The sequence below is a fragment of the Ailuropoda melanoleuca genome, chromosome 14, assembly GCF_002007445.2.
Source record: "Ailuropoda melanoleuca isolate Jingjing chromosome 14, ASM200744v2, whole genome shotgun sequence".
NCBI classification, from domain to species: domain Eukaryota; kingdom Metazoa; phylum Chordata; class Mammalia; order Carnivora; family Ursidae; genus Ailuropoda; species Ailuropoda melanoleuca.
The window spans coordinates 70544856-70565954 of record NC_048231.1 but is presented as its reverse complement, the minus strand read 5'-3'; the positions used below and the strand labels follow the sequence as shown (position 1 = coordinate 70565954).

Genomic DNA, 21099 nt, shown 5'->3' with positions numbered 1-21099 from the left:
TTCCTAAGTAAGTAATCTGCCCTGGAAACATGACAGAGGACAGCTAAGCCTGAGGAATGGTGAATGTGAATTAGTGAGAGTTTGACAACTTAGAGCGGGTGGAGGATGGCTGGCAGGTGAGCCCTGGCAGGTGGAGAGAGGCTTCGGGAGCGAGCTGAGCAGCGCTGGCAAGGGCAACCCTGAGGCCTGCAGGGCCACTCCCAGGCTGGCTCCCAGAAGCCTACACTTGGTCTGGTTCTCCTGCCCAACCAACTCGCCTAGAGCACTGCTTGCAGAGGAACAGCGCTCCAGCTCCCCTGGGGTTCCTACATCACCCCAAATAGTCTTCCTTATTAGAACCACCCATTCCTAGTCTCTTCAGCTGCCAAAACTCAGCTGCTAGTCCTCAACCAAATGCCCTACCAGGGCAGAAGGGTCAAAGTCCCACCCCTGCTCCTGTTTCATGAGGATCTTGCCTGTGTAAATTAGTTAGCTACTATTCTGGTTTATCAACAAGCCTCTTGAGAGTCATGGTTCCTACCACAAATCAGCTCCCTGAAGTGGATCATCTCAGCGTGGATGGAAGAAGCTGCTGTCCAGCCCTGTGGCTGGAGACCCATCCTGCTGATGGAGAACCATTGGGTTGTGTCCACATATGGGCTCCCGTAAGGTCTGCCTCAAATCTCTGGTCTCTCCCCGTAACATTTTCCTATAATAATAATGAGTGAAACAACTACTTCTTTTTTTACTTTTTCTTTCCCTGAGATTATCCTCATATGGGGCTTCCAAGCGATCACACAGGTGAGAATTCATTTTCTGGCTGTATGTAGCCAAGTAACCAGCAAGACAGTGATCACCCTTTGGACCCACCATCTCTTTAACACAAATACTCCTTGAACATGCCATTAAAATTTGTAGAATTTTTAAATCTTAAAAATGATACACTGATAAACATGGAAAAATATTCAAACACCACCTCATTCACTATGTTTTCATGGAGTTAGTAACAAAGCTCTTTAAATGGAAATAACTCAATATGAGAAAAGTCAAATGAACTATAGTCCCTTTCTATGACTATCACATGGGTTTTAATGTTTTAGTGTAATAACACAGGAAAATGCTTGTACTATAGAGTTAACTATGTAAGAAAGATTCCAAAGATTAGAAGAAAAGGTACAAAGGTAATGTTTAAATCTATATAGAAGTATTTCAGGTGATTTTTACTTTTTTTGTGTGTATTTCTAAGGTTTTAGACAAAGAGACAATATTACTTTTTTGATCATAAAAAAATTCACTGAAAGTTTTAAAAACCCCAAGTCCCCACCTGTGCTATCAAGAAACTAAGCAATCAACAGAACCAGATTTAACTCAGTGTTGGCACTCTCTAATTCACAATGATCGGTATGTTAAAAATTCTTGTGGAAAAGGTGGACAATGTACATGAACAGATGAGGAATTTCAGGGGAGGGAAACTCGAAAGGGTCAGATGAAAATGCTAGAAATAAAAAGCACTGTAAAAGAGATGAAGAATGTATTTCACAAGTTCCTCAGGAAGACTCGCGTAGCTGAGCAAAGAATCAGGTAACTTAATAAGTCAACAAAAATTGCCCAAAGTGCAGCAGAGGAAAGGAGAGCGAATCAGTTTTAACCACACAAAGCATATTTGTATGTCAATCACAGGCAGCATTTTAAAGACTAAAACTTTCCCTTCCTGGACAGAGAAGCCAGATGCAGGCACATCTTAACAGGCATCCCACTGAAGGTAAAAAGATTCTAATGAAGGCACACCATCTTCGTTTCCTCATGTGAAGATCCAAAGATGCAGAGATTAAAAACCTTGGAAAATTATGTATCTCAAACAATAGTACATATGACGTTCCCCTAGAGTGAGAACAGGAATTCAGATAATGACTTCTCAACACAGTAACTCCGTTTCAGTTTTTACACGTGAACATGTTAATTAACGTGACCCCTCATGATATGGGTAAGAATAAGTGAGCACCGTATTTGCCGTTCTGAGACTTTACAACGCAGGCACCTCAAACAATGCAACGTTAATGTCCCAATTTTCAGAAAAAGGATTACCGATGAAGCCGAAAATGGAGAGCCCACACTTTATGAAGCCCTCTATTGATCCCTGGCAATGTGCTCCAGAGGCTTTCTGGATGAAAGTCTTTTAAGCACTTAGAAAAGAGAAGGAAACACCTGGAAAGCCAGCTTCTGGCAGGCTGAGCATACCTCCCTTTTTTAAACAGGAAGTTGGTAGAAGTTGTGGGGAAAGAGAGATTAGTTCACAACACTGGGCACTAACATGCAGATACAACAAGCAGTGTTTTACATATTCTTCACTATATGTGCATCCCTATTTTATAGATTATCCCCCTTCTATAGATGAAAAAATAATCCCCCCAAAGTATCACACAGCTGTATTTGGTCTCAGAGCTCCGCACTTAACAGCAGATGTAGCGTACCTTGACTTTAACCTTGGAACCCAACGAAGAAATGAGGCTGGCCAATCAGAGTTGGGTGCCTTCCCACTAACTGCACCAAAATGGTCTTAAAACGACTGATGAGTGTCGACCTGCAAGCGCCATTCCCCGGCTTAGGCACCCTTGCCTATACCGACATTTTGGTTAAGAACAAAGAAGCTCCACTTGTTAAATTTATGTTAAATAAAACTAGAATTAACAACAACATGGTGAACGGCCACAGCAAAATGCAAAATAATCTTAAGGCTGGAACTCCGACCTGATCTCAAGGGGAACAAAAACAAAGCCCTGCGTTTAGGTGTAAATCAGTCACAGAGGTGCAGAATGGAAGAAACTAGCAAATAAGGATGTATAAAAAACAAACAAACAAAACCCCTGGGAGGTTTAGTGCATTATCAGTCTGATGCGAGCCAGCACCCAGGGTGGCTGCTGCAAGCCTAATGAGTCAAAAGTGGGATTTGTGGAAGGGGGGGTGCTGTCTCCAGTATACTGAGGAATTGCAAATTATGTCGCCAAGGACTATCTGTGGAAACCATCCAGCTTAGCTTGGACAGGATGACATGTTAATGGCCTTTAAATACTCAAAGAGCTTCCAGGGGGACGTGAGGGTGTGTTGTTCCGAACAGCAGTACGTAACGTTTGGTTAAGGTCAGAGAGGTGGACACAGGTCCCAGGAAGGAAGGCTTCCCACCTATTCCAGGGCCCAGCAATGGTGCTCCCTCTGCCTCGAGAAGGATCAGGAAGGTGGCTGGTAAGTATCAGGAACATCTTTAACAAGGCTTTGCCATCTCTTCAAGGCCAGGGTTCTGTTTGATAGTCCATAACTCAAAGAGTTTCAGATCTCACTTCCATGTGGGGCATCTGAAGGGATCACACAGCAGCGACACACCAATGACCCGAGACCAAAGGGCTTCCTGAATCTCCTCTCCTCTTCCTGGATCAGCTGCCACCATGGCGGCCCTGGCTTAGCCCTCCCTGTGGACACGACCTTCACCTCAAAACCAAGGTGTCAAAGCTTTCCTGCCAATGAATCCCAATACCCAACTTCTCCATTCCTGCCAGAGGCCACACCAGATTCCTGGCTGCCCTGACTCAAAACTGTGACCCTATCTTTGTTCCCGCTTTCATGTATCCACATCCAGAAACCCAAACCTAGGAGGCTTTTCCTCAAAATGTCCCCATGTGTCCACTATTCTGTTTCCATAGCAATTTGTGCCTAGGGGTCACCATCCCACAGTTTTGATAGTGTGTGAGCATGCCTGTCCCCGGCCAGGCACGAAGAAAGCCTAGAGATCTGTGACTGGCAACCTGGGGCACAGCTGAGAGAAATTAGATTCCACAGGGCTGACAGAAAAAGAGAGACAGCAGGGTGAGCCAAGGTGGACAGCCAACCAGAAAGTGCAGATTTCATGACTGGAGGCATCCCTGGAGAACCCACAAGGAAGTGGGGGGCCCTGGGGCCTCCCCAATGGGCCAGAAGGGGATCCATATGGAGAGACAGACTTTCTGTGTTAGAGTGACAAAAGGCCAGGCTCTACAAGACGAATCATCTCACCCCAATTAATTAGACTTCCAGATGTAGAAAGAGAAGAAAATCCATGCTGTGTGAGTAGTCATGGGATGGGCATCTGCTTCGTACTTCTGACTGGGGAGTTTAAAGATGGGCTTTTGTAAATAAAATGAAACACTTTATTGAAAACACTTTTTTTCTTTCTTTTAAAAAGTGATTATTTGGCTGCAAATGCATCATTTTCTCCTCTGGCTAGGAGTCTCAAATATCTGCAAATATGCATTGCATAATGACACTCTGGCAGGCTGCAAAATCACATCTTGCTGCCTTTCATGGAAGGAAAATGAAGAATTATGAAAACAGAATGACAAGGTTTCTCTAACCCAAGATTTCATATATCAACACCGTGCCTGTTTAAGGCAAAATGAACAGAATCTTAACGTAAACCTTTTAGGTTCTGAGAAATCGGGCTTTAAATCAAAACAAAGCCCTAGGACCTCTGGCTTTCCTGATTTCTTCATGTGAACGGGGACCTATGTGTAAGGAGGGGACAGAGGCTTCCTTCTCGAGGTCGGTGCAGCCATGCTTCTCGTAGATCCTCGCTATCCAGGCACGGGGGTGAGGGGGGAATGTCAGGGGTCCCCGTTACTGGTTTTGCAAACAAGAGGTGATCTCATGAGAACTATACCAAACATCAGTTCGGTGGCTGCTGCCACTGTTGACTTTCAGCCACTAGCCCAGAACCAAGCACACCCTGGAGAGCAGAGCGAGACCTTTATCTGACATCACAGTAAGTGGACATGGGTGGCGGGTGTCACCCACAGTCCCGTCTCACAACACTGCAAGCTCCAAGGCTCAAGCTGACCATGTGCTCTATTTTCTCTCCTTCAGAGTGACCGGCTCAGGGTCAAGCACAGGAGCCAGAGATGATTATGGACCCTTTGGGAAATAAAAGATGGAGAAAAACCAGCACTGAATCCCCAGATGGGAAGGAAGCGAATGCCCCACCCTAGACAGAGGCCCCAGGGACAGATGCCCAGGGTCACAAACATGTGGGTGCTGGGCAGGGAAAGGAGGCTGGGGAGGCAGAGTTCCAACACACTCATTCTTGAAGACTTTGAATTTTATGATTTCTCCATGTTATTTAGAAATGCAATAAGGAGGTTCCCTTTTTTTTTTTTCAAGATTTTATTATTTATTTGACAGAGAGAGAGTGAACACAAGCAGGCAGAGCAGCAGGCAGAGGGAAAGGGAGAAGCAGACTTCCCGCTGAGCAGAGAGTCTGGCGTGGTTCTCAATCCCAGGACCCTGGGATCATGACCTGAGCCAAAGGCAGAGGCTTAACTGCCTGAGCCACCCAGGCGCTACCCTTTCAATTGCTTTCCTTAAAAGAGTGATTCTCAAGAAACATCGGCAGGACTGTGTTGCAACAGGTTAGACTCTGAGCCCTCCTCCCGTCTACTGAGCAGAGAAATTATCTCTGTTTGGCCTGTTTTCTTTTTCTGTTCTCCTCTTTTTCTTTTCCTCCCCTGGGGTCTCTCCTCTCACTTTTCTTCACCTTCCCCTCTTTCTTTGTGCCTTCCCCTCTGTATCCTTGCTTCTTTCCTCAGGTCCCACCACCTAGATTTTGCCTTCACTCTATGCCCTTCCTGCTGATGAGCTAGAAGACTGTCATGTGTCCTACTGTAAGTATGTTAGGTTTTGTTTCCTTTTAGAAATAGGGCTGGCTATTGGTGTTTTATCGTGGCTGTATTAAAGCTACGAAGTTTTTTTTTTTTTTTTTGGAGGGGGGGAAAGAGGTAAGGCAGCAGGAGAGAGAGAGAATCTTAAACAGGCTCCACACCCAGGGCAGAGCTCAACGAGCACAATGCAGGACTCAATCTCAACCATAAGATCACCACCTGAGCCAAAATCAAGAGTTGGACACTTAACGAACTGAGCCACCCAGACACCCCCAAAGATTTCTTTATTCGTCTACAACATGCACCAAAAGTCCATTTCTACTGCAGAATCTCCTTCCATCTCCCTAGACTGTGGGGTCCTCGAGACCATCCAGAGAGCTTTGGGAAGGGAGAAGCTTCCAAATGAACATGAAGATTGGGGAGGGCTCCCAGCATGAGGAAAAAACAGAAAACACTGAAACAGGATAGGAGATATAAATCTTCCCGCAGCCTGCCTAATTCAACCTGGCAAAGCCAGCATGTCATTCAGCATCTAAGGTCACCCACGGCTGTTTGTAAATAGAGTCATTTCCATTTTCCATAGAAAACGAAGCCAAATACAAAAAAGAGAGAGAAGATTGTCAGTCTTCTGAGAGAAACCATGGCTATTTCTATTATGAAATGTGTGTGTTTGGGAATCTATCATCAGTAATAGGAGGAAAAGGAAAATGAGAGGGAGATGTAAGGGTCAACCACGGATCTGGGGCCCAAGAAGTCCTGCGTATCAGCGCCACGCACAGAGAAAAGGCCCTCCCCACCGCACAAGGGTGCCCTCACCAGGACTCTGGAAATCTGTAAGGACCACAAACCTCAAAGTCAAATCACTGCTGAGCACTCACTCCTGAAGTACAGAAGCGTCTTCAGGAAGCAGGTAACAGGAGAGGTCGGGCCAAGGGATGGGACTTGCCACTATGAGCGAGATGCTAGCGCCCACCAGCCTTGATGGGCTTGCCGAAGTGTGCGTGGGAGCAAGTACAGGGACAGGGAACAGTTTGGGCTGACCACATGCTCTCCAGGGACCCCCCAAAAGTTGTTGATTCTGTGACCTGTGTAAGTCAGGTTCAAGTCTCCCCTCCAGACCCCCTAGATGCTGCTCTGCCTGACCCTGGTGCCCACAACACGACAGTGACTTTGATCTCCTCCACTATGCCCACCCACCCTCACCCCAAAAGCTGACCACATTCCAGCCTGGGTTCATTCGCACCTGCTCAGGACAGGATCCCTTCTTACACCTCCTCCATCCCCCCTCCAAGAGGGTCTCCCATGGCCCCAACCCCACCAGAGCCTTGCCCAGCTTCCGGTACACTTCAAGAGATGGGGAGGTCTGTTTTCTTAGTGGAGCACTTCCAGAGTGTGGGGACCTCACGCCACATCGTGCCTGGATAAAGTCACCACGTGCCAAGGTCTGTGGGGGAAATCAGAGGGTCCTCCTAACTAAGCACTACTTTCTCAACTATGAAATGGGTAACGTTATTTATCTCATCAAGGGCTTCTGTGGATTAAAGGAGATCATGCTTGTAAAGCACCGACTATAGCGCCTGGTCCATCTGTACTCCATGTTAGTTACTTTTATAACCGATGTGAGAGTTGGAAGGTGGTCTCACATTCCTTTACTGCATATAGGAATAAGCATATACCTACGTACAACACAAAAATACGTCCCTAAGTAACTGCAAGATGGAACAGAGCAGCTAAGCTTGATACTCTCTCTGTGGTACAATCTTTTAATTAAGCACTAAAACCCAGAGGTGCTGAAAGCACCTGATCAAAGCTGAAAAGAAGAAAACATAAAATGCATTAAAAATTCAAAAGCTTTTTGCAATTTGAGTGTATTTTTAGATCTACAAAACCATAGTCCCTCACTTGTCCTGTTACAGGGCTTGGAACCAAGCTGAATAGAATTTCTTTCTACAAAGCCAGCTCCGAGAGGAGAATAAAAAGAAAGGTGGGTGACATGCAAATTGAATAAAATGTCCAACTACAACTTTCTCTTACCTTTGACCCAATGAGCGTGTACAGCCACTGAATGGTTTCATTGTGGGTTATGACTCCATTCATCCCATCCACATACAACATAATCTGGCCCAAAGCTACAGAAGAGAGGAGAAAAAGGAGGAGACATTATGGTTTTATATGTACATGTAATCTTCAGGGGACATAATGGCAGCTGAGATTTTCATACTGTAAGTACACAGTGTGTCACAAACCAAACCTGAAGAGATTTCCTGAGCTCTGACATTAGCTAAATCTCATCTCAGAGAGAAGGTGTTGACCATGGCAGAGGAAGCAAGGGCTATTCCTGGTGTCTGGAAGATGCAATTAAGGTACCAAATCTAGTGATTGTTGTTGCTGTGTGTCTTGATGTATAAATGCATGTTTTTATGTTTCTATATATGTGTGCAGTCCCAGACGGGGCAACCATATCCCTTGGATGGTGTCTGGGTTGTGGCCTCCCACTGGGGCCAAGAGGAAAAAATCAAGTTTTTAAAAGCAACCTGGCAGGTCTCAGATGCTATGGGACCATCCTGAGCTCATACAATTTTAATCCTTTAGATAAGAGATAAATATGTGTTTCATTATTTGCAATTCCTTTAAAAGACTTCTCAGATTTAGAAAAACATCAGAAAGCAAGAGAAACATCATTTGTCAGACGCCAAATCCCAAATTCCTAGTTAAGGAAAAGACAGTCACTACATATTATCTTTATTCACCAGAAAGAAAATACAGGTCATGTTACTACCTTTTTAAAAATGATTATTAATTCTAATTTTTCGGTTCCACTAATACAAAAAACCATTTGGATTCTAGAAAATGAACAGAAATTACGTATGCTGAATAGGTTTCCTTAAATCACGCGTGACCTCCTAAATCTTCTTTCACCCGTAATTAATTAGCACAGGATTGACATTTTTAGGCAACACTTTTTTTCCTGGTCACAGTAGGACATCTCATTGTAGAGAATTGGAAAATATAGAAAGTGAAAATAACTCATAATCCCATAATTTAAGGATAATCATTCTTAATACATGGATTTATCTTCTTCCATTCTTTTATTATACACATGCACGTGCACACACATGTTTATATATAGGTCATAGGAAAATGGTGTTGAATGAAAACAGTAAAACACAAAATAGTGAGTATACACTAATTCCAAGCATAGAAATATATGTGATGTTAAAAAATACTTATTATCCTAGCCAACAAAAGATCAAACAAAACCACATAATCATTGAGAAAAATTCTCTTAAATATGCAAATATTCAAAATTTTAAGAAATTATATATATTTGTGACACAACAAACACTGTATTTTTGAAAATAACAGATTCATATTCTATTTAATGGTGAAACACTGGAGATATTCCTATTAAAATCAGGAAAACTCAAAGATGAAGCCCAGTAATCCCCATGATTATTTAGCTCTGTTATAGAATTTCAGGCAAATTTAAAAGACATGAAAATTAACGAAAGGTATGATGGTTGGGAATGAATACATAATATTGTCGTTATTTGCAAATATGGATCCAGTTAAAAATTCATCTATGGAATTTACAATGAAGAGATCACAATTACAACCACTTTCTCACCTTCATAAGAAAGGTGGACCATATAAAGAAAGCCAAGTTTAATGTAAAGATATAATAGATAAATGGACATATGACAGCAAATATGATAAAGGTGTTATTGTATAAATAATTCATAAAGTGGTAAGAAAATACTAAATGCCAAGAGAAAAAAGTCAAAAGCATTTCATAAGAGAGATGACAAGCTAGTTTACAATAACACACAAATTTGTCCATCATCACTATAATAAAAAAATTACGAGGTAGCATTTTCAGTTAAATCAGCAAAAGCATTTTTTAAAAGAAATAATTAGATATCAATTGCTAGAGAGTTAAACAAGTAACTTCACTCATTACAGGTGGCAAGGCAAACTGATACAAGTCTTGTAACAAAGCTACTTAGTGCTGTAATTGTTTTGAATTGTTTCCACTTATTTAATGCCCACTGTGTGCCACGCTCTGAGGGGATATTTTATATGCATTATTAATACAACAGCCCTCTGCACTGGGTATTGTTACCCCCGCTTGACAAGAAAACAAACAAAGAACAAAAAACCCAAGGCTCTGGAAAGTACAGGAAAGTACTCTAAACCTCCACTGATACCAAGGGGTGGAACCCACCCTCAGTCGGGGTGGGCAGGCTCCCTTATGTCAGTACTAGGAGCCTGAAAGTCCTCTCTGAGCTCTTCCCTGTCGTAATTTCAGGAATCTGTCCTGAGGAAATAACCCTAAGGGGAAAAAAAAATGAAGCAGCAGCAAAGATAGTCACTGAAGTGTCACCTGTAATATTAAAATTAACTAGGACCTAAATATCTATCATAGTTCTAGAACTCAGCTTTGGTAAATGATTACATATGTTATGTCCTAACCCGTAAAATGTTTCTGATAATTAAAAAGTAGAGAATTATAAACATGAAATTATGCAATAAAACAATCAAGTCTTCATGCATCAAAGGGAAGGAAATCAAATGAAATAGTAAGCTTATGATTGGGTGTCTATTCTTTGGACATTTTTTTCCCCCATTATGGGCATCAATTATGTCTATAATAGAAAAGTAAATAAACACACAAAAGGAACAAAATAAGACTATAATATAAAGTGTTAGGTGTTCTTGGCTTTCAGAATTTTTTCCTAGCCCATCCCTCTCAATGTGCTCCTCCCTCCTTCAGAAAGATAGACCACCCCACTCCAGGGAATAGCTCTGAGAATTTAGTACATTCCACCCCATTCTTCCCCTTTCCCCCCTTCTTTCCTCCTCTCCCACCCAAAACAAACTGGCAAATCTCCAGGGAAGGGGAGTGTGCACCTCTGTCCTTTTCCCATTCTAGTTCCACTGCTGAAGAAGCAAATCCAGAGGCAGAATTTAACACCTGCCTCTAAATTAGCCTGAAGGCCCGGGGGAGGCCATCTACTCGCCTGCCTTTGGGGACATGCAGCCTTTGGAAGGACCCTGCCCCTAAGGTTGAACAGCTGGGCCCGGAGCTCTTCACCCTAACTGCCCAGGGCCTGGTGCCAGTGCTAAAGGTATCCCAAAAGTCCGAGGCCCTGCTACAGAAGAAGGCAGCCAAGTGAGATTTAAAGCCAACCGGAATTTCTCTAAGTCTTCTGTGACCAGCTTCCCTCCAAGATCCTATTGTTATTAACAAATCACACTGGACGTGACTCACCAGAAAGTTCACGTCTAATGGAATTCAAGATTCTGATCACACTGATTTGTCCTATTTTGGTCATCAGAAGCTTTCCCAGAAGATCTTTTGTCCCCAGCCCTAATGCGGAAGGACAGCTTCCTGTCAAATCCACTGCAGGCACAAGAGGGCGCTAAATAGATTTAAGTGGGTTAATACCGCACTGACTCAGTCTCTAAAACCCACCAACCTAAATGTGGGCCAGTGAACAAAACACACGGAAACAAAAAGCAGAGGGCCTGGGTCACAGGAGCCATGAAAAGCAGTGATCTGCATTTTCAAAAAGGATGAGAAAGAGGAGAATGTCGGAGCAGAGTGGTGGGTAACAGCCGGGGTCTGAAAACAGACGGCCCAGAGTATCTGTCCTTCTGCCCCAGGTGTACTTTGCTCTGGGCGGACTTATGAATATCTGTGCTTCGGTTTCCTCATCTCAAAAGTGAGTATCTATACCACAGGGGTGTCGCAGGGACTGAGTGAGAACAATGCCTGACTCAGAGCAAAAGCTCAAGAAATGTTAGTCATATCACCATCACCTACCTCACCGACATCGATCCATTATCTACTGAACAGAAACGCCCCTGAAAGGATCTCAAAGACACCAAGCAGGGGAATAGACCCTCTGCTTCAGGCCAAGTCATAAAAATTTCTCCTGCATTTTGCTCCAAACATTTTGTAGTTTTACTTCTTCAGATATATGATCCATTCGGGGATAATCTTTGTGTAAATTGTGAGATTTAGACGGAGATTCATTTTTTTCCCATACAGATGTCCATTTGATCTAACACCTTTTGAAGAGACTGTTTTTATTGCACTGCTTTTGCAAATTGGTAAAAAAAAAAAATCACTGGCTCTGCTTGTGTGGCTCTATTTCTGGACTCTGTTCCATTCCTCTGTCTCTCCCTTTCCCGATACCACATTATCTCGATTACCGTAACTACAGAGTAAGTCTTATCATCAGGTAGTAGGATTCCTACAATTTCACTCTTTTTCAAAATTGTTTGAGGTGTTCCTGTCCTTTGACCTTTTCATATAAATTTTAGGAACACCTTGTCTAAAATCTACAAAAAATCTTTCTGGAAGTATTATGACAAATACATGAAGTCTACAGACAAACTTTGAGAACCGACATCTTTGCTACGTTGACTCTTCTAATCCGTGAACCGTCATGTCTATTAATTTAAATCATCTGACTGCTTCCATCAGTGCTTTGTAGTTTACAGATTCTGTACGTGACTTTTTGCTAATTCTTAAGTCTTCCTCATTTTTTTTGGAGCTATTAGAAATTACATTTTAAAAACTTTTCCATTCTCAGCTGCTTATCACTAGCACGTAGAAATAAAATTGATTTTTGTGTGTTGACCTCATATCCTGTGACTTTGTTAAATGTATTAACTCTTGGAGTTTTTAGGTATTGTTTTTGTAGATTTTTGAGACTTTCTACTTAGACAGTAATGCTGTCTGTGACCAAGAACAATTTCATTTTTTTCCTTCCCAATCTATAGCCTCCTTCGTCCTCCTCACCTGACCACAAAGGTTTAAGATTTTCAGTACAAAGTTCAACAGAAGTGGTAAAGGTGGACACCCTTGCTTCCTCTCAATAATTGGGGGAAGGCATGTAGTCTGTCACAATTATGATATTAGCTGTAGGTTTTTTTACATTGCCCTTTGTCAAGGTGAAGAAGTTCCCCTCAATTTCTAGTTTGCTAAAGTTTTTTTTTTTAATAAGTGGATGCTGAATTTTGTCAAATGCTTTTTCTATTTCAACTAATAGGATCATGTGGTTTCTTCATGCTGTGAATGTGGTGGGTTACACAGAGTGAACTTCAAATATTTGAACCAGCCTTGCATTACCTCTTGCCCATGGTGCATTATTCTTTTTTTTTTTTTTTAATAATTAATTTTATTTTATTATATTATGTTAATCACCATACAGTACATCCCCTGATTCTGATGTAAAGTTTGATGCTTCATTAGTTGCTTATAACACCCAGTGCACCATGCAATACGTGCCCTCCTTACTACCCACCACCAGTCCATCCCCTTCCCCCACCCCCTCCCCTCTGAAGTCCCCAGTTTGTTTCCCATAGTCCATAGTCTCTCATGTTTCATTCCCCCTTCTGATTACCCCCCTTTTCTTTATCCCTTTCTTCCCCTACCGATCATCCTAGTTCTTATGTTCCATAGATGAGAGAAATCATATGATAATTGTCTTTCTCTGCTTGACTTATTTCACTTAGCATTATCTCCTCCAGTGCCGTCCATGTTGCAGCAAATGTTGAGAATTCGTTCTTTCTGATAGCTGAGTAATATTCCATTGTATATATGGACCACAGCTTCTTAATCCAGTCATCTGTTGAAGGGCATCTCGGCTCCTTCCATGATTTGGCTATTGTGGACAATGCAGCTATGAACATTGGGGTGCATATGGCCCTTCTCTTTACTACGTCTGTATCTTTGGGGTAAACACCCAGTAGTGCAATGGCTGGGTCATAGGGTAGTTCAATTTTTAACTTTTTAAGGGACCTCCACACTGTTTTCCAGAGTGGCTGTACCAACTTGCATTCCCACCAACAATGTAGGAGGGATCCCCTTTCTCCACATCCTCTCCAACAATTGTTGTTTCTTGCCTTGTCTATCTTTGCCATTCTAACTGGCGTAAGGTGGTATCTCAGTGTGGTTTTGATTTGAATTTCCCTGATGGCTAATGATTTTGAACATTTTTTCATGTGTCTGTTAGCCATTTGTATGTCTTCATTGGAAAAGTGTCTGTTCATATCTTCTGCCCATTTTATGATTTGTTTATTTGTTTCTCGTGTATTGAGTTTGAGAAGTTCTTTGTAGATCTTGGATACCAGTCCTTTATCTGTGGTGTCCTTTGCAAATATATTCTCCCATTCCGTGGGCTGTCTCTTAGTTTTTTTGACTGTTTCCTTGGCTGTGCAGAAGCTCTTTATCCTGATAAAGTCCCATAAGTTCATTTTATCTTTTATTTCTCTTGCCTTTGGCGATGTGTCGTGAAAAAGGTTGCTCTGGCCGATGTCATAGAAGTTGTTGCCTATGTTCTCCTCTAGAATTTTGATGGATTCCTGTCTCACATTGAGGTCTTTCATCCATTTGGAGTTTATTTTTGTGTATGGTGTGAGAGAGTGGTCAAGTTTCATTCTTTTGCATGTAGCTGTCCAATTTTCCCAGCACCATTTATTGAAGAGACTGTCTTTTTTCCACCGGATGTTTTTTCCTGCTTTATCAAAGATTAGTTGCCCAAAGAGCCGAGGGTCCATTTCTGGGTTCTCTATTCTGTTCCATTGGTCGATGTGTCTGTTTTTGTGCCAGTACCATGCTGTCTTTGTGATCACAGCTTTGTAGTACAGCTCGAAATCCGGCATTGTGATGCCCCCAGCTTTGTTTTTCCTTTTCAACAGTTCCTTGGAGATTCGGGGCCTTTTCTGGTTCCATACAAATTTAAGGACTATTTGTTCCAGTTCTTTGAAAAATGTCCTCGGTATTTTGATCGGGATAGCATTGAAAGTGTAGATTGCTCTGGGTAGTATGGACATTTTAACTATGTTAATTCTTCCAATCCATGAGCATGGAATATTTTTCCATCTTTTTATGTCTTCCTCAATATCTTTCAAAAGTGATCTATAGTTTCTAGGATATAGGTCCTTTACGTCTCTGGTTAAGTTAATTCCAAGGTAACGTATGGTTTTTGGTGTTATTGTAAATGGGATGGATTCCCTAATTTCTCTTTCTTCAGTCTCGTTATTCGTGTATAGAAATGCAACTGATTTCTGGGCATTGATTTTGTATCCTGCCACCTTACTGAATTGTTCTATAACTTCTAATAGTTTGGGAGTGGATTCCTTTGGGTTTTCCATATAGAGTATCATGTCATCTGCAAAGAGAGACAGTTTGACTTCTTCTTTGCCGATTTGGATACCTTTGATCCCTTTTTGTCTTCTGATTGCTGTTGCAAGGACTTCTAGTACTATGTTGAATAATAGTGGCGAGAGTGGGCATCCTTGTCGTGTTCCTGATCTTAAGGGAAAGGCTTCCAGCTTTTCCCCATTGAGAATAATGCTTGCAGTAGGCTTTTCATAGATGGCTTTTATGAGATTGAGAAATGTACCCTCTATTCCTACACTCTGAAGGGTTTTAATCAGGAAAGGATGCTGTATTTTGTCAAATGCTTTTTCTGCATCAATTGAGAGGATCATATGGTTCTTGAGTCTTTTCTTGTTGATATGATGTATCACATTGATTGATTTGCGAGTGTTGAACCATGCTTGCATCCCAGGTATGAATCCCACTTGGTCATGATGGATAATCCTTTTAATGTACTGTTGGATTCTATTAGCAAGGATCTTGTTGAGGATTTTGGCATCCATATTCATTAGAGAAATCGGTCTGTAATTCTCCTTTTTGAGGGGGTCTTTGCCTGGTTTGGGGATCAAGGTAATATTAGCCTCATAGAATGAGTTTGGTAGCTTTCCTTCTGTTTCTATTTTTTGAAATAGCTTTAGGAGAATAGGTATTATTTCTTCTTTGAATGTTTGGTAGAATTCCCCAGGAAAACCGTCTGGGCCTGGAGTTTTATTATTTGGAAGGTTGTTTATCACTGACTCAATTTCTTCATAGTTAATTGGCCTATTTAAGAAATCTATTTCTTCCTGTTTCAGTCTTGGTAGTTTATAGGTTTCCAGGAAGGCCTCCATCTCTTCCAGATTGTTTAGTTTTTTGGCATATAGCTGTTGATAAAAGTTTCTAATAATCCTTGCAATTTCAATGGTGCTGGTCGTGACCTCTCCCTTTTCAGTCATAATTTTAATAATCTCAGTCCTTTCTCTTTGTTTTTGGACAAGTTTTGCCAGTGGTCTGTCAATTTTATGGATTCTCTCAAAGAACCAGCTTCTAGTCCTGTTGATCTGCTGTACTGTGCTCCTGGTTTCTAATTCATTGATTTCTGCTCTAATCTTGGTCAACTCCTTCCTTGTCAGTGGGTTAGGCCTGTCCCTCTGTTGCTGTTCCAGTTTCTTGAGGTGAGAATATAGAAACTGCATTTTAGATTTTTCTATTCTTTTGAGTGAGGCTTGGATGGCTATGTATTTCCCCCTTAGGACTGCCTTTGCAGTATCCCATAGGTTTTGGACCGTTGTGTATTCATTCTCGTTGGTCTCCATAAATTGTTTAATTTGTTTTTTGATTTCCTGGTTTATCGAGTCATTCTTGAGCAGGATGGTTCTTAGCCTCCAAGTGTTTGAGTTTCTTCCAGGTTTTTCCTTGTGGTTGAGTTCCAATTTCAGAGCGTTGTGGTCTGAGAATATGCAGGGGATAATTTCAATCTTTTGGTATTGGCTGAGACCTGTTTTGTGTCCCAGAGCATGATCTATTCTTGAGAATGTTCCATGGGCATTTGAATAGAATGAGTATTCTTTGGTTCTGGGGTGTAGTGTTCTATATATATCTATGAGGTCCAACTCGTCGAGTATGGCATTCAAAGCCTTTGATTCTTTGCTTAGTTTTTGCCAGGGTGTTCTGTCTATTTCTGATAGTGGGGTGTTGAGGTCCCCTACTATTACTGTGTTCTTATCTATATGTCTCTTTATTTTGGTTAAGAGTTGGCTTGTGTATCTTGCTGCTCCCCTGTTGGGGGCATATATATTAATAATTGTCATATCCACTTGTTGAATACTTCCTTTAAGAATAATATAGTGCCCTTCTGTATCTCTCTCTATGGCCTCTAGTTTAAAATCCAGTCTATCTGATATGAGAATTGCTACTCCAGCTTTCTTTTGAGGTCCATTTGCGTGGAAGATGGTACTCCATCCCCTTACTCTAAGTCTGAATGCATCTTTGGGTTCAAAATGAGTCTCTTGTAGACAGCAAATGGATGGGTCATGTCTTTTTATCCAATCTGCAACCCTGTGGCGTTTTATGGGAGAGTTTAAGCCATTTAGATTGATAGAGATTATTGACAGATATGATTTTAATGATGCCATTTCTCTTTAAAGTCTTTGTATCGGTTGTGACTTGCTGCTCTGTATCACTCTTGGGGCCTTTTTACCTTTATAGAGCCCCCCTTAATATCTCCTGTAGGGCTGGTTTCGTGGTTACGAAATTGGTTAATGATTGGCGATTTTGGAACGTCTTTATTTCTCCATCAATTCTGAATGACAGCTTTGCTGGATAAAGGATCCTTGGCTGCATGTTTTTCTCTGAAAGAGCTTTAAAAATGCCCCCCCAAGCCTTTCTCTCATTCCAGGTCTCTGTAGACAGGTCTGACGTAATCCTGATACCTTTGCCTTGGTACGTGAGAAATTTCTTTGCCCTGGCCGCTTTCAATACTGTATCCTTGGATCTAATATTTGCGAATTGCACTATGACATGCCGTGGCGTAGGTTTGTCCTGGTTGAGCTTGGATGGGGTCCTCTCTGCCTCTTGGACACGAATGCTTGTTTCCCTTGCTAGATTAGGGAAGTTTTCAGCTACAATTTGTTCAAATATCTCTTCTAGACCTCTGTTTTTCTCCACCCCTTCAGGGATGCCGATGATTCTGACATTGGATCGTTTCATAGAGTCAGTAATCTCCCGTAATCTACATTCGTGGGCGTGGATTTTTTTAAGACCAGCTTCTATTTTCGTTTTTTCTTCTACTAACCCATCCTCCAATTCGCTAACGCGTTCCTCTGCCTCGGTGACCCTGGCCGTCAGAGCCTCTAGTTTTGACTGCATTTGGCTCATAGAATTTTTAATTTCTGTCAGATTCGCTCTCATTTCTGCCCTTAGGGATTCTATATTCTCAGCAACGCTTTCTCTGATGCTTTTTTCAAGTTTACTCATCATCTTGACCATTGTTGCTCTGAATTCCATTTCTGATAATTGGGATACATCCATATGTATTAATTCTGTGGCCGAGGCCAATTCTGTGGCAGAGGCCACAGACTCATTATCTTTTCTTTGCTGGGGGGGACTTCTCCTTCTCGTCATTCTGATGAAGAGAGATTGCAGGGTTGTCCAGAGCCCAAGTGTTGACTGGGACCCAGGCCGTGCGCCCTTGTTTTATAGAGATCTTAGGGATGTGGGCTTCTTCCTTAAAGAGTTTATTTATTTATTTGAGAGAGAGAGAGACAGTCAGCAAGAAAGGGAACCCAAGCAGAGGAGTGGGAGAGGAAGAAGCAGGTTCCCGGTGGAGAAGCCCGATGAAGGACTCCTTACGGAGCGTTGTGATCACACCCTAATCCGAAGACAGGTGCTTGGTGACTGCGCCACTCAGGCGCTCCGGGTTGTGGGCTTCTTGATTTTTCAGCCTGCCTTCTGGGGGAGGGGCCTGCCTGCAGGTACTCAGAAAACCCTGTTTGGGTAGAGTCTCTGTGTCCCTTGCGAGGGGGGATGGGGATGGGCACCCTGTGAGCCGGTATTTCCGGGCTTTTGTTCTCTGGCGGCTTTCCCTGGCGGTTTGCTATGCCTCTTCTGAGAGAGCAGCAGCGGCTGAAATTCAGCCTCTGTCTCAGAACAGAGGGATCGCGGATCGTTCTCCACTGATGTTCTGGCCACTTTAACTCTGTTTCTGTTGGTGCTGCTCAACCCTGCAGCATCCCGGGCTGTGCGCCCCACACCCGGCGTCCCAGCCCTCACTTCCAGGGCCGGCACGTCTCTGTCCTTTGTGTTTCCAACCCCGCCCGCCGCCAGCCGCCCCGCGCGGGCTCCCGGAGCTCCCCGTCTCAGTCTGGTGTCTCACGGGTGCTGACCGCGAGTCCGCCTGCTCCCCCGTGCAGGTGGCCCTCCAGCCGCCAGCCGCCCCGCGGACGCTCCCGGAGCTCCCGGTCTCAGCCTCGATCCAGTGAGCACACCGGAGCTCCGGAGCTCCGTGAGATGCTTGGTGGTGCACGCTCCCGGCTCACGGACTCAGTCTGCCGTTTCCAGAGTGCGGGTCCGCGGTCCGCCCGCTCCCCGGTGCAGGTGGCCCGCCAGCCGCCCTGCGCGCGCGCTCCTGGAGCTCGCGTTCTAAGTCTGTTGTCTCGCGGGTGCCGTCCGCGAGTCCGCCTGCTCCCCCGTGCAGGTGGCCCGCCAACCGCCAGCCGTCCCGCGTGCGCTCCCGGAGCTCCCTTCTCAGCCTGCTGTCTCAAGCGTGCGGGTCCGCGGTCTGTCCGCTCCCCCTTGCAGGTGGCTACCGCTTCCCGGCGCCCTGACACGGCGGCTCCCTCCCCCTTCTGTTTAGCTTCCGATATCTGTGCGCGGTTTCACGGCTCCCCGCTTCGTACCTCGATACTCAGCGCTGGAGATGTTCATTTGTAGAGATCCAGATGTATCTTCCTGCGTCTCAGGCTGATTCCGTGGATATTCCTGCTGGTCTGGGTACCTATCCAGCTCAACTCAGGGGACCGGCTGAAAAAGGGGTCCCCTACTCCTCCGCCATCTTAACCTCTCCCCATGGTGCATTATTCTTGTTATATATTGCTGCATTTACTAATATTTGCTGAGGATTTTTGCTGCTTGGTTCATGAGAGATATTGGCCTGTAGTATCCTCTCTTTGTCTCATCTCATAACGTGGTAATTCTGGTCTTATAAAATGAATTTTGGGAAGCATTCTCTCCGCTTCTATTTCCTGGAAGCGATCATATAAAATTGGTTTTATTTTGTCTTCAACTGTTTAGATTCACCAGGAAAATATTTGGGCCTGGAGATTTCTTTTTAAGAACATTGGTAACTGCAAATTAAATTTCTTTAGTAGACACTGTTAATAACAGTTAAAATAGGGCTAATCAGGTTATCCATTTCACCTTGTGGGACCATTGGTAGTGTGTGGTTTTTAAGGAATTGGTCCACTTCATCTAAGGTATCAATTTTATGCGCTTAGAATAGTTTATAGTATTCTATCACTCATCTAATGTCTGCAGGGTCTGTCATGATAGCCTCTCTTCATTCCAGATGTTGGCAAATAGTGACTTTTCTTTTCCATCATCATTATTGCTGGTCATTTTTCTTTTCAAAAAAGTTATCTTTCTTTTTTGTTTCACTGATTTTTTTTTACTGTTTTTCTGTTTTCAATTTCACTAATTTCTACTCTATTACTTCTTTCCTTCTACTTGCCCTGGTTTTTCTTTTTATTTTTGGTTTTTTAAGGTGAATATTTGTATTTTTTTTCTAACAGAAGCACGTAATGCTAAAATTTTCCCTCCATGCATTACTTCAACTGGATCTCACAATTTCTGATATTTTTATTTCCAATGTTTTCAAAATATTTTCTAACTTCCACTGGGAAGTTCTCTTCGACACAGGGATTATTTAGAAGTATGCTGTTTAATTACGAAGCATACGGAAATATTCCTGTTATCTTTGTTATTTATAGTTTAATCCTATTATGGTCAGAAAACTCATCATATGGTTTTCCTTCTTTTAAATTTGCTCTATTCTGCCTTATGACCCAGAAGGCAGGCCATCTTGGTAAATGTTTTACGCACACTCTAAGAGCGTGCGTGCTTCCCTGTAGTCGGGTGGAGTGCGCGAAGGCTCTCGAGAAGAGCTGGTTGCGGGCGGGGGGCTGTTTAGCTCCTCCATGGCTTTGCTGATTTTCAGTGTACCAGTTCTATATATCACCAAAGAGAGGAATGTTCAAGTCTCCAACTATAACTGACCATTTTCCTTTTCTTATTTCAGCTAAGTTTCTGCCTTACGTGTTGAAGCTCTACAGGTTTTCCATTACTGGGTGAACTGACCCTTTCATCATTATAACGTCCTTTGTCTTTTTTTTTTTTTTTTTTTTATAACGTCAAAGTCTACTTTCTCTGATGTTAACATAGCCTTCTTTTGATTAATGTTTGCATGGTATTTATTTCTGTATCCCGTTGCTTGAAAACTACCTACAGCATTATCATTAAAGTGGATTTCCTGTAGGCAGCATTTAGTGGGGTCCTCTGTTTTCATTCTGAATATCTCTGCCTTTTAATTTCCATGATTAAGCCAGTTACGGTTAATTATTGGTGCATCTAAGGTCAGGTTTATCATTTCTAATTGTTTTTCTGAGCTCATCCAGTAAGCTTTTTATTTGGTTATTATATTTTTCATTCCTATATTTTCGATTGGGTTCTTCTTTAGAACTTCTGTATCTTTCTTTGCTTAGGCTTTCTATCTATGTGTCACCCTTTCTT

The 21099-nt window shown here is 42.7% G+C and overlaps 1 protein-coding gene across 11 annotated transcripts in view; it reads right to left on the bottom strand.

Moving 5' to 3' along the window:
• FHOD3 (formin homology 2 domain containing 3) overlaps positions 1-21099 on the bottom strand; it is a 505390-nt gene that overhangs the window by 177553 nt on the left and 306738 nt on the right. For all 11 annotated transcript variants that reach the window (XM_034643279.1, XM_034643277.1, XM_034643280.1 and 8 more), the window contains exon 6: positions 7695-7789. In XM_034643279.1, the coding sequence (XP_034499170.1) occupies positions 7695-7789 (95 nt within the window). The remainder of the gene's footprint in view (positions 1-7694; positions 7790-21099) is intronic.